The following is a 14,360-nucleotide window of genomic DNA, read 5'->3' on the forward strand; positions in this document are numbered from 1 at the left end:
CTTTCACAAATCCATACTATCTCTGAATAAGACATTTTACTGAAATATACCTTTTCCATGAAAATACATCAATTAGTTATTTAGTGACGAAAGTTTATGGAAAAGAATTCATAAAATAATTGTGTGAAGGGTATTTAACAAGTATCTGTTATGGAAGTTAAAAACGTTAATATAGTCTTTATGTATCCATACAAACTACATAATCCATACAAACTACATAATATTAATATCACAATAACTTTTGTGGGAGGCAGGGGGAGGTAAGCCAAAAAGTTTATTGATCAACATCTTTCACTAGGACAGCGTTGGTTTAACCTATTCAGTTACAGAGTTTGCTTTACAGTTTAACTATATTTAACCTTAAAAGCAGTGCAATACACTGTAAGATCATCCATCATTGAGAAGTGGCCTGCTTTATTTAAAAGGGAAAAAATTAATTCAAACATAAAAGATATCCAATGACTAAACCGGAGATAACTGACTATGCAGAAATTACCACCAAGTTCATTAAAACACATATAAAGTTATGGAGGACTCTTCGTACTTCCTGAATCCACTGCAGTTAAACGATGGGGTCCTTCAGCAAACTTAGTACCACTCCCACTTCTCTTACGAAAAGGTGGGAAATCCTAGCCAATGAGGAGTGAAAAATGATGAAAGGCTCAAAGCAGACCATTACAAATACATAACAAAATATGTCAGTCACAATGCTTGGCAACATTTTCTAGTTATTAGGTGCTATAAAGGAACATGGCTGAACAGATAAGAAACAGACTCCCCATTGTGTGTTCGGCGAATGGCTTCAGCTAAGATCATAGAGATATCGATGACCTGATGAGAAAGCAAAAAAAAAAAAAAAAAAAGTAAGATAACAGACTTAAAACACAGACAAAGTCTGTGCATTACCGGAACAGTTTGTCTGCAACACCTCCATTGCTAATAAAAGAGTATATATGATAATTTTACATTAGGCAAATACAAAGTTAAGTTTTCTTGAAATACCTAGACATTAAATAGATAAATTAAAAGGGAGTTTCTTGCCTTGCTAGTAGCTTTCACCTTCAAACCATGAAGGGAGGGTGGAAAATTAATACATAACCACAGGCAATAAGTATGGTGATCTACAAACCTGCCAAACTGAATGGTAAATCTTGACTGGAAACATCTGACTTTACTGTACATTGTGTAAGAGCCCAGATGACTCTGCATTGTGTTAATGAGTCCTGAGTCCTAGGGCAATATGGAGAAGGACCAGCACCCTTGGTTTGTGGCTAGCAATGTGAAAAGGCTAAAATGTAGTTAAAACACTTGTGACACTACAACTGCAGTCAAGCAATATCAGCTCATGACAGTTATTATACCATAGCACATGTATAAATATGGGCCCAAGTGCATACAAGCACTTAAAGAGCAAAAATATAATATGAACAGTAGGGCCAGTAAAAAACCAAAACCAAAAACATAATAGTTCAATTCATTAAGTGGACCATTTACAGAGCGCACCAGATCCAAAATCATTTAATCTCCGCTGAGACTGGTTTCTCATCTATAAAGTAGGCAATCAGGAGTACTCAAAAGACTCCCTGGAATAGAATTACATACATACATACATACATACATACATACATACATACACTTTATGGAAAAAGCACAAAGTCCAGCACTCACGTTTAGCAGAAGGTTTATTCCAAAATATACGTCATGCTAAAAACTTTCCGTTGATAACGGTATTTCTCCTATGTCCACAGGTTTCCACAGGATAACAATGGGATAGGATGGAGCGACAGCGGATTGGCACCAATCGGTCATAAGCTTTCAGCCCTCCCAGGATGCAACGGGCTCGTCCATATATCCCCACCCACTGGCTCAGGCAAATCAGTTGTATTCCAAAGCATTTAGGAAGGAGCATTATGTAGAACCCTATTCAGGCGAGAACACCACACATGCACACCCTTCCATGCAAGAGGGAAGAGTTTAGCGAGTATAAAAGATCCTCATATCAGGGGCATCAGGGTGGGATCCCTGTGAAAACCTGTGGACATAGGAGAAATACAGTTATCAACGGTAAGTTCTTACCATAACGTATATTTCTCCGGCAGGGTCCACAGGTTATCCACAGGATAACAATGGAACTTCCCAAAGCAATTTTTAGTGGTGGGGACGCTCCAGATTAGGTAAGAGAACTTGTGAAATCCGCAGAGGATGAAGAGAGAATCAGTCTGATGGCACTGGTACGCTCCATGTAGATCCTTAATGCCCAGACTACGTCCAGCGGCACATCTCCCACAGAAAAATCACGATTCCTAAAAAACCGGGACTACAATATTTTCAGTAAGGTGGTATATAGACCACACCTTAGGAAGATACCCAGACCTAATTCTGAGAACTACTTTATCTGGATAAACATCAGAAAAGGAGATTAACATAACAGTGCTCCTAAATCTGACACTCTTCTAGCTAATGCCATAGTCAGCAGAAAGAGAACTTTAGTTGTCAACCATTTAAAATCCACTTTATTTAGTGGTTTAAACAGAGCAACTTGAAGGGCTTTGAGGACTAGACTTAAGTCCCCAGGCACTGTATTAGGAACAAAAGGAGGTTGAATGCGCAGCATTCCTTGGGAAAAGTGCCCACATCCTGCAATTTGGCAATTTTCTTTCGGAACCATATAGTCAATGCTGACACTTGTATTCCCAAGGAAGCCACCCTTAAACCGCTATCCATTCCTGCCTGAAGGAATGCTAGAACCCTGGAAACTCTGAAAGATTTTGGGTCCATATTTTTTCCATTGCACCAATGAATATAGGCTTGCTATATTTGGTGATAAATACGAGCCAAGGAAGTTTTCCTTGCTCTGAACATCTGTGAGAATACTCTTAGGATATAAATTTCAAGAGCCACGGCGTCAAGACAGTCGATCCAGATATCTGTGATAACAAGGACCCTGCCTGTCTGGGCGTAGAGGAAACAGAAAAGGTATTCGACATCTTTGCGGATCCATGCCAAGCCCGGGGCTTATTAGAATCCCGGAATCTTTGTTTTATTTTCCTCACTATCCTGGTTAGCAGGATGATTTGAGAAAACACATTAGTGAAATTAAAATAAGAATTTACTTACCGATAATTCTATTTCTCGTAGTCCGTAGTGGATGCTGGGGACTCCGTCAGGACCATGGGGTTTAGCGGCTCCGCAGGAGACAGGGCACAATAATAAAAGCTTTAGGATCAGGTGGTGTGCACTGGCTCCTCCCCCTATGACCCTCCTCCAAGCCTCAGTTAGGATACTGTGCCCGGACGAGCGTGCATAATAAGGAAGGATATTGAATCCCGGGTAAGACTCATACCAGCCACACCAATCACACCGTACAACCTGTGATCTGAACCCAGTTAACAGTATGATAACAACGAAGGAGCCTCTGAAAAGATGGCTCACAACAAGAATAACCCGATTTTTGTAACAATAACTATGTACAAGTATTGCAGACAATCCGCACTTGGGATGGGCGCCCAGCATCCACTACGGACTACGAGAAATAGAATTATCGGTAAGTAAATTCTTATTTTCTCTAACGTCCTAAGTGGATGCTGGGGACTCCGTCAGGACCATGGGGATTATACCAAAGCTCCCAAACGGGCGGGAGAGTGCGGATGACTCTGCAGCACCGAATGAGAGAACTCCAGGTCCTCCTCAGTCAGGGTGTGCCCCTGACCAAGTAGCAGCTCGGCAAAGTTGTAAAGCCGAGACCCCTCGGGCAGCCGCCCAAGATGAGCCCACTTCCTTGTGGAATGGGCTTTTACTGATTTTGGCTGTGGCAAGCCTGCCACAGAATGTGCAAGCTGAATTGTACTACAAATCCAGCGAGCAATCGTCTGTTTAGAAGCAGGAACACCCATCTTGTTGGGTGCATACAGACTAAACAGCGAGTCAGATTTTCTGACTCCAGTCGTCCTGGAAACATATATTTTCAGGGCCCTGACAACGTCAAGTAACTTGGAGTCCTCCAAGTCCCTAGTAGCCGCAGGTACCACAATAGGTTGGTTCATGTGAAAAACAGAAAACACCTTAAGGAGAAATTGAGGACGAGTCCTCAATTCTGCCCTGTCAGAATGAAAAATTAAGTAAGGGCTTTTATATGATAAAGCCGCCCATTCTGACACACGCCTGGCTGAAGCCAGGGCTAATAGAATCTTCACCTTCCATGTGAAATATTTTAATTCCACAGTGGTGAGTGGATCAAACCAATGTGACTTTAGGAAACTCAAAACAACATTGAGATCCCAAGGTGCCACTGGGGGCACAAAAGGAGGCTGTATATGCAGTACCCCTTTTACAAACGTCTGAACTTCAGGCACTGAAGCCAGTTCTTTCTGGAAGAAATTCGACAGGGTCGAAATTTGAACCTTAATGGACCCTAATTTTAGGCCCATAGACAGTCCTGTTTTCAGGAAATGTAGGAACGACCCAGTTGGAATTCCTCTGTAGGGACCTTCTTGGCCTCACACCATGCAACATATTTTCGCCAAATGCGGTGAAAATGTTTTGCGGTTACATCCTTCCTGGCTTCGACCAGGGTAGGGATGACTTCATCTGGAATGCCCTTTCAGGATCCGGCGTTCAACTGCCATGCCGTCAAACGCAGCCGCGGTTAAGTCTTGGAACAGACAAGGCCCCTGCTGGAGCAGGTCCTTTCTTAAAGGTAGAGGCCACGGTTCTTCCGTGAGCATCTCTTGAAGTTCCGGGTACCAAGTCCTTCTTGACCCATCCGGAACCACGAGTATCGTTCTTACTCATCTCCTTCTTATGATTCTCAGTACTTTTGGTATGAGATGCATAGGAGGGAACACATACCCTGACTGGTACACCCACAGTGTTACCAGAGCGTCCACCGCTATTGCCTGAGGGTCCCTTGACCTGGCGCAATATTTGTCTAGTTTTTTGTTCAGGCGAGACGCCAACATGTCCACCTTTGGTTTTTCCCAACGGTTTACAATCATGTGGAAGACTTACCGCTGAAGTCCCCACTCTCCCGGGTGGAGGTTATGCCTGCTGAGGAAGTCTGCTTCCCAGTTTTCCACTCCCGGAATTAACACTGCTGAGAGTGTTATCACATGATTTTTCGGCCAGCGAAGAATCCTTGCAGTTTCTGCCATTTCCCTCCTGCTTCATGTGCCGCCCTGTCTGTTTACGTGGGCGACTGCCGTGATGTTGTCCCACTGGATCAATACCGGCTGACCTTGAAGCAGAGGTCTTGCTAAGCTTAGAGCCTTGTAAATTTCCCTTAGCTCCAGTATATTTATGTGGAGAGAAGTCTCCAGACTTGATCACACTCCCTGGAAATTTTTTCCTTGTGTAGTCACAGGCTGGCATCCGTGGTCACCAGGACCCAGTCCTGAATGTCGAATCTGCGGCCCTTTCATAGATGAGCACTCTGCAGCCACCGCAGAAGAAAACACCCTTGTCCTTGGAGACAGGGTTATCCGCTGATGCATCTGAAGATGCGATCCGGACCATTTTCCCAGCAGATTCCACTGAAAAGTTCTTGCGTGAAATCTACCGAATGGGATCGCTTTGTAAGAAACCACCATTTTTCACAGGACCCCTTGTGCAATGATGCACTGATACTTTTCCTGGTTTTAGGAGGTTCCTGACTAGCTCGGATAACTCCCTGGCCGCCTTCTCCGGGAGAAAACATCCTTTTCTGGACTGTGTCCAGAATCATTCCTAGGAAACATTAGACGTGTCGTCGGAAAAATAAGAATTTACTTACCGATAATTCTATTTCTCGGAGTCCGTAGTGGATGCTGGGGTTCCTGAAAGGACCATGGGGAATAGCGGCTCCGCAGGAGACAGGGCACAAAAAGTAAAGCTTTAGGATCAGGTGGTGTGCACTGGCTCCTCCCCCTATGACCCTCCTCCAAGCCTCAGTTAGGTACTGTGCCCGGACGAGCGTACACAATAAGGAAGGATTTATGAATCCCGGGTAAGACTCATACCAGCCACACCAATCACACTGTACAACCTGTGATCTGAACCCAGTTAACAGTATGATAACAGCGGAGCCTCTGAAAAGATGGCTCACAACAATAATAACCCGATTTTTGTAACTATGTACAAGTAATGCAGATAATCCGCACTTGGGATGGGCGCCCAGCATCCACTACGGACTCCGAGAAATAGAATTATCGGTAAGTAAATTCTTATTTTCTCTATCGTCCTAGTGGATGCTGGGGTTCCTGAAAGGACCATGGGGATTATACCAAAGCTCCCAAACGGGCGGGAGAGTGCGGATGACTCTGCAGCACCGAATGAGAGAACTCCAGGTCCTCCTTAGCCAGGGTATCAAATTTGTAGGATTTTACAAACGTGTTTGCCCCTGACTAAATAGCCGCTCGGCAAAGTTGTAAAGCCGAGACCCCCCGGGCAGCCGCCCAAGATGAGCCCACCTTCCTTGTGGAATGGGCATTTACATATTTTGGCTGTGGCAGGCCTGCCACAGAATGTGCAAGCTGAATTGTATTACACATCCAACTAGCAAAAGTCTGCTTAAAAGCAAGAGCACCCAGTTTGTTGGGTGCATACAGGATAACAGCAAGTCAGTTTTCCTGACTCCAGCCGTCCTGGAACCTATATTTTCAGGGCCCTGACCACATCTAGCAACTTGGAGTCCTCCAAGTCCCTAGTAGGCGCAAGACACCACAATAAGCTGGTTCAGGTGAAACACTGACACCACCTTAGGGAGAGAACTGGGGACGAGTCCGCAGCTCTGCCCTGTCCGAATGGACAAACAGATATGGGCTTTTTTGAGAGAAAAAAAAAAAACCACCAATTTGACACTCGCCTGGTCCAGGCCAGGTCCAAGAGCATGTTCACTTTTCATGTGAGATGCTTCAAATCCACAGATTTGACTGGTTTTAAACCAATGTGTTTTGAGGAATCCCAGAACTACGTTGAGATCCCACAGTGCCACTGGAGGCACAAAAGGGGGTTGTATATGCAATACTCCCTTGACAAACTTCTGGACTTCAGGAACTGAAGCCAATTCTTTCTGGAAGAAAAATCGACAGGGCCGAAATTTGAACCTTAATGGACCCCAATTTGAGGCCCATAGACACTCCTGTTTGCAAGAAATGCAGGAATCGACAGAGTTGAAATTTCTTCGTGGGGCCTTCCTGGCCTCACACCACGCAACATATTTTCGCCACATGTGGTGATAATGTTGTGCGGTCACCTCCTTTCTGGCTTTGACCAGGGTAGGAATGACCTCTTCCTGAATGCCTTTTCCCTTAGGATCCGGCGTTCCACCGCCATGCCGTCAAACGCAGCTGCGGTAAGTCTTGGAACAGACATGGTACTTGCTGAAACAAGTCCCTTCTTAGCGGCAGAGGCCATAAGTCCTCTGTGAGCATCTCTTGAAGTTCCGGGTACCAAGTCCTTCTTGGCCAATCCGGAGCCATGAGTATAGTTCTTACTCCTCTACGTCTTATAATTCTCAGTACCTTAGGTATGAAAAGCAGAGGATGGAACACATACACCGACTGGTACACCCACGGTGTTACCAGAACGTCCACAGCTATTGCCTGAGGGTCTCTTAACCTGGCGCAATACCTGTCCCGTTTTTTGTTCAGACGGGACGCCATCATGTCCACCTTTGGTAATTCCCAACGGTTTACAATTATGTGGAAAACTTCCCCATGAAGTTCCCACTCTGCCGGGTGGAGGTCGTGCCTACTGAGGAAGTCTGCTTCCCAGTTTCCATTCCCGGAATGAAACACTGCTGACAGTGCTATCACATGATTTTCCGCCCAGCGAAAAGTCCTTGCAGTTTTTGCCACTGCCCTCCTGCTTCTTGTGCCGCCCTGTCTATTTACGTGGGCGACTGCCGTGATGTTTTATCCCACTGGATCAATACCGGCTGACCTTGAAGCAGAGGTCTTGCTAAGCTTAGAGCATTATAAATTTACCCTTCGCTATATTTATGTGGAGAAAAATCTCCAGACTTGATCACACTCCCTGGAAATTTTTTCCTTGTGTGACTGCTCCCCAGCCTCTCGGGCTGGCCTCCGTGGTCACCAACATCCAAAACTGAATGCCGAATCTGCGGCCCTCTAGAAGATGAGCACTCTGTAACCACCACAGGAGAGACACCCTTGTCCTTGGATATAGGGTTATCCGCTGATGCATCTGAAGATGCGATCCGGACCATTTGTCCAGCAGATCCCACTGAAAAGTTCTTGCATGAAATCTGCCGACTGGAATTGCTTCGAAGGAAGTCACCATTTTTTTACCATGGCCCTTGTGCAATGATGCACTGATTTTAGGAGGTTCCTGACTAGCTCGGATAACTCCCTGGCTTTCTCTTCCGGGAGAAACACCTTTTTCTGGACTGTGTCCAGAATCATCCCTAAGCACAGGAGACTTGTTGTCGGGATCAGCTGCGATTTTGGAATATTTAGAATCCACCCCTGCTGTTGTAACAGTATCCGAGATAGTGCTACTCCGACCTCCAACTGTTCCCTGGACTTTGCCCTTATCAGGAGATCGTCCAAGTAAGGGATAATTAAGACGCCTTTTCTTCGAAGAAGAACCATCATTTCGGCCATTACCTTGGTAAAGACCCGGGGTGCCGTAGACAATCCAAACGGCATCGTCTGAAACTGATAGTGACAGCTCTGTACCACGAACCTGAGGTACCCTTAGTGATAAGGGCAAATTTGGGACATGGAGGTAAGCATCCCTGATGTCTCGGGACACCAGATAGTCCCCTTCTTCCCGGTTCGTTATCACTGCTCTGAGTGACTCCATCTTGATTTGAACCTTTGTAAGTGTTCAAATTTTTTTAGATTTAGAATAGGTCTCACCTAGCCTTCTGGCTTCAGTACCACAATATAGTGTGGAATAATACCCCCTTTTCTTGTTGTAGGAGGGGTAATTTAATTATCACCTGCTGGGAATACAGCTCGTGAATTTTTTCCCATACTGCCTCCTTGTCGGAGGGAGACCTTGGTAAAGCAGACTTCAGGAGCCTGCGCAGGGGAAACGTCTCGACATTCCAAACTGTACCCCTGGGATACTACTTGTAGGATCCAGGGGTCCTGTACGGTCTCAGCGTCATGCTGAGAGCTTGTCAGAAGCGGTGGAACGCTTCTGTTCCTGGGAATGGGCTGCCTGCTGCAGTCTTCTTCCCTTTCCTCTATCCCTGGGCAGATATGACTCTTATAGGGACGAAAGGACTGAAGCTGAAAAGACGGTGTCTTTTTCTGTAGAGATGTGACTTAGGGTAAAAACGGTGGATTTTCCAGCAGTTGCCGTGGCCACCAGGTCCGATGGACCGACCCCAAATAACTCCTCTTCCTTTATACGGCAATACACCTTTGTGCCGTTTGGAATCTGCATCACCTGACCACTGTCGTGTCCATAAACCTCTTCTGGCAGATATGGACATCGCACTTACTCTTGATGCCAGAGTGCAAATATCCCTCTGTGCATCTCGCATATATAGAAATACATCCTTTAAATGCTCTATAGTCAATAAAATACTGTCCCTGTCAAGGGTATCAATATTTTTAGTCAGGGAATCCGACCAAGCCACCCCAGCTCTGCACATCCAGGCTGAGGCGATCGCTGGTCGCAGTATAACACCAGTATGTGTGTATACTTTTTATGATATTTTTCCAGCCTCCTGTCAGCTGGCTCCTTGAGGACGGCCCTATCTATAGACGGTACCGCCACTTGTTCTGATAAGCGTGTGAGCGCCTTATCCACCCTAAGGGGTGTTTCCCAACGCCCCCTAACTTCTGGCGGGAAAGGGTATACCGCCCATATTTTCTATCGGGGGGAACCCACGCATCATCACACACTTCATTTAATTTATCTGATTCAGGAAAAACTACGGTAGTTTTTTCACATCCCACATAATACCCTCTTTTGTGGTACTTGTAGTATCAGAAATATGTAACACCTCCTTCATTGCCCTTAACGTGTGGCCCTAATAAGGAATACGTTTGTTTATTCACCGTCGACACTGGATTCAGTGTCCCTGTCTGTGTCTGTGTCGACCGACTAAAGTAAACGGGCGTTTTAAAACCCCTGACGGTGTTTTTGAGACGTCTGGACCGGTACTAATTGTTTGTTGGCCGTCTCATGTCGTCAACCGACCTTGGCGCGTGTTGACATTATCACGTAATTCCCTAAATAAGCCATCCATTCCGGTGTCGACTCCCTAGAGAGTGACATCACCATTACAGGCAATTGCTCCGCCTCCTCACCAACATCGTCCTCATACATGTCGACACACACGTACCGACACACAGCACACACACAGGGAATGCTCTGATAGAGGACAGGACCTACTAGCCCTTTGGAGAGACAGAGGGAGAGTTTGCCAGCACACACCAAAAACGCTATAATTATATAGGGACAACCTTATATAAGTGTTTTCCCTTATAGCATCTTTTTTATATATTTCTAACGCCAAATTAGTGCCCCCCCCTCTCTGTTTTAACCCTGTTTCTGTAGTGCAGTGCAGGGGAGAGCCTGGGAGCCTTCCCTCCAGCCTTTCTGTGAGGGAAAATGGCGCTGTGTGCTGAGGAGATAGGCCCCGCCCCTTTTTCGGCGGCCTCGTCTCCCGCTCTTAACGGATTCTGGCAGGGGTTAAATATCTCCATATAGCCCCCGGAGGCTATATGTGAGGTATTTTTAGCCAAAAAAGGTTTTCATTTGCCTCCCAGGGCGCCCCCCTCCCAGCGCCCTGCACCCTCAGTGACTGCCGTGTGAAGTGTGCTGAGAGGAAAATGGCGCACAGCTGCAGTGCTGTGCGCTACCTTAAGAAGACTGAGGAGTCTTCTGCCGCCGATTCTGGACCTCTTCTCGTTTCAGCATCTGCAAGGGGGCCGGCGGCGAGGCTCCGGTGACCATCCAGGCTGTACCTGTGATCGTCCCTCTGGAGCTAATGTCCAGTAGCCAAGAAGCCAATCCATCCTGCACGCAGGTGAGTTCACTTCTTCTCCCCTAAGTCCCTCGTTGCAGTGATCCTGTTGCCAGCAGGACTCACTGTAAAATAAAAAACCTAAGCTAAACTTTTCTAAGCAGCTCTTTAGGAGAGCCACCTAGATTGCACCCTTCTCGGCCGGGCACAAAAATCTAACTGAGGCTTGGAGGAGGGTCATAGGGGGAGGAGCCAGTGCACACCACCTGATCCTAAAGCTTTACTTTTTGTGCCCTGTCTCCTGCGGAGCCGCTATTCCCCATGGTCCTTTCAGGAACCCCAGCATCCACTAGGACGATAGAGAAAAGCTGCGATTTTGGAATATTTAGAATCCACACGTGCTGTCGTAGAACTACTTGAGATAGTGCTACTCCGACCGCCAACTGTTCTCTGGACCTTGCCCTTATCAGGAAAGCGTCCATATTTCTTTTAGGAAGAATCATCATTTCGGCCATTACCATGGTAAAGACCCGGGGTGCCGTGGACAATCCAAACGGCAGCGTCTGAACTGATAGTGACAGTTCTGTACCACGAACCTGAGATACCCTTGGTGAGAAGGGCAAAATTTGGACATGTAGGTAAGCGTCTCTGATATCCAGTGACACCATATCGTCCTGGTTCGCTATCACTGCTCTGAGTGACTCCATCTTGATTTGAACCCTTGTATGTAATTGTTCAAATCTTTTAGATCTCACCGAGCCGTTTGGCTTCAGTACCACAATATAGTGTGGAATAATACCCCTTCCCTTGTTGTAGGAGGGGTACTTTGATTATCACCTGCTAGGAATACAGCCTGTGAATTTTTTCCCAATACTGCCTCCCTGTCGGAGGGAGACGTTGGTAAAGCAGACTTCAGGAACTTGTGAGGGTAAGACGTCTCGAATTTCCAATGTACACCTGGGATACTACGTGTAGGATCCAGGAGTCCACTTGCGAGTGAGTCCACTGCGTGCTGAAACTCTTGAGATGACCCCCCCACCGCACCTCAGACCGCTTGTATGGCCCCAGCGTCATGCTGCGGACTTGGCAGAAGCTGTGGAGGACTTCTGTTCCTGGGAATGGGCTGCCTGCTGCAGTCTTCTTCCCTTTCCTCTAACCCTGGGCAGATATGACTGGCCTTTTGCCCGCCTGCCTTTATGGGTACGAAAGGACTGAGACTGAAAAGACTGTCCTTTTCTGCTGAGATGTGACTTGGGGTAACAAAAGTGGATTTTCCAGCTGTTGCCATGGCCACCAGGTCCGATGGACCGCCCCTTTATACGGCAATACTTCCATGTGCCGTCTGGAATCTGCATCACCTGACCACTGTCATGTCTATAAACATCGTCTGGCAGATATGGACATCACATCTACTCTTGATGCCAGAATGCGCATCTCGCATATATAGAAATGCATCCTTAAAATGCTCTATAGTCAATAAAATATTGTTCCTGTCAAGGGTATCAATATTTTCAGTCAGGAAATCCGACCAAGCCCCCCCAGCGCTGCACATTCAGGCTGAGGCGATTGCTGGTCGTAGTATAACACCAGTATGTGTGTATATACTTTTTAGGATATTTTTCAGCTTCCTATCAGCTGGCTCTTTGAGGGCGGCCGTATCTGGAGACGGTAACGCCACTTGTTCTTATAAGCGTGTGAGCGCCTTATCCACTCTAAGGTGTGTTTCCCAACTCGCCCTCACTTCTGGCGGGAAAGGGTATACCTCCAATAATTTTCTATCGGAGGAAACCCACGTATCATCACACACTTTAATTTATCTGATTCAGGAAAAACTACAAGTAGATTATTCCCACCCTACATAATACCCTTATTTGTGGTACTCGTAGTATCAGAAATATGTAACACCTCCTTCATTGCCCTTAACATGTAACGTGTGGCCCTAAAGGAAAATACGTTTGTTTCTTCACCGTCGACACTGAAGTCAGTGTCCGTGTCTGTGTCGACCAACTGAGGTAAATGGGCGTTTTTACAAGCCCCTGACGGTGTCTGAGACGCCTGGACAGGTACTAATTTGTTTGCCGGCCGTCTCATGTCGTCAACCGACCTTGCATCGTGTTGACATTATCACGTAATTCCTAAATAAGCCATCCATTCCGGTGTCGACTCCCTAGAGAGTGACATCACCAATACAGGCAATTTGCTCCGCCTCCTCACCAACATCGTCCTCCTACATGTCGACACACACGTACCGACACACAGCACACACACAGGGAATGCTCTGATAGAGGACAGGACCCCACTAGCCCTTTGGGGAGACAGAGGGAGAGTTTGCCAGCACACACCAAAAACGCTATAATTATACAGGGACAACCCCTTATACAAGTGTTTTCCCTTATAGCATTTTCACATATGTAATCATATCGCCAAATAAGTGCCCCCCCTCTCTGATTTAACCCTGTTTCTGTAGTGCAGTGCAGGGGAGAGCCTGGGAGCCTTCCTCACAGCAGAGCTGAGCAGGAAAATGGCGCTGTGTGCTGAGGAGAATAGGCCCCGCCCCCTAAAACGGCGGGCTCTTCTCCCGGAGTTTGTGAGATCTGGCAGGGGTTAAATACATCCATATAGCCTCAAGGGCTATATGTGATGTATTTTAGCCATAAAAAAAGGTATAATACATTGCTGCCCAGGGCGCCCCCCCCAGCGCCCTGCACCCTCAGTGACCGCTGGTATGAAGTGTGCTGACAACAATGGCGCACAGCTGCAGTGCTGTGCGCTACCTTATGAAGACTGAAAGTCTTCTGCCGCCTGTTTCTGGACCTCTGGACCTCTTCAACTTCGGCATCTGCAAGGGGGGTCGGCGGCACGGCTCCGGGACGAACCCCAGGGTGAGACCTGTGTTCCGACTCCCTCTGGAGCTAATGGTGTCCAGTAGCCTAAGAAGCAAATCCATCCTGCACGCAGGTGAGTTTACTTCTCTCCCCTAAGTCCCTCGTAGCAGTGAGCCTGTTGCCAGCAGGACTCACTGAAAATAAAAAACCTAACTTAAACTTTTATTCTAAGCAGCTCAGGAGAGCCACCTAGATTGCACCCTTCTCGGCCGGGCACAAAGATCTAACTGAGGCTTGGAGGAGGGTCATAGGGGGAGGAGCCAGTGCACACCACCTGATCCTAAAGCTTTTATTATTGTGCCCTGTCTCCTGCGGAGCCGCTAAACCCCATGGTCCTGACGGAGTCCCCAGCATCCACTTAGGACGTTAGAGAAATTCCCATTACAAAGACGTCCACAAAGATCACTCCCTGATTCTTTGTTCTTGACCCGATTATGGCTCTTTGCTGTTCAGATGGGATTCCATGAGATCTATCTCTGGCCAACCCCACTTGTCTACCCGTGTCTGAAACGACTTTAGGGTGCAACGCCCATTCGCTTACCTGAATGGCG

General features: G+C 46.7%; 1 protein-coding gene across 3 annotated transcripts in view; it reads right to left on the minus strand.

The window, feature by feature from the left end:
• Positions 1-257: 257 nt before the first annotated feature.
• PRPS1 (phosphoribosyl pyrophosphate synthetase 1) overlaps positions 258-14,360 on the minus strand; it is a 210,967-nt gene continuing 196,864 nt past the window's right edge. For all 3 annotated transcript variants that reach the window (XM_063936976.1, XM_063936977.1, XM_063936978.1), the window contains exon 7: positions 258-831. In XM_063936976.1, coding sequence (XP_063793046.1) covers positions 739-831 — 93 coding nt within the window. In that variant the 3' untranslated portion in view covers positions 258-738. The remainder of the gene's footprint in view (positions 832-14,360) is intronic.

The sequence above is a fragment of the Pseudophryne corroboree genome, chromosome 8, assembly GCF_028390025.1.
Source record: "Pseudophryne corroboree isolate aPseCor3 chromosome 8, aPseCor3.hap2, whole genome shotgun sequence".
NCBI lineage: Eukaryota > Metazoa > Chordata > Amphibia > Anura > Myobatrachidae > Pseudophryne > Pseudophryne corroboree.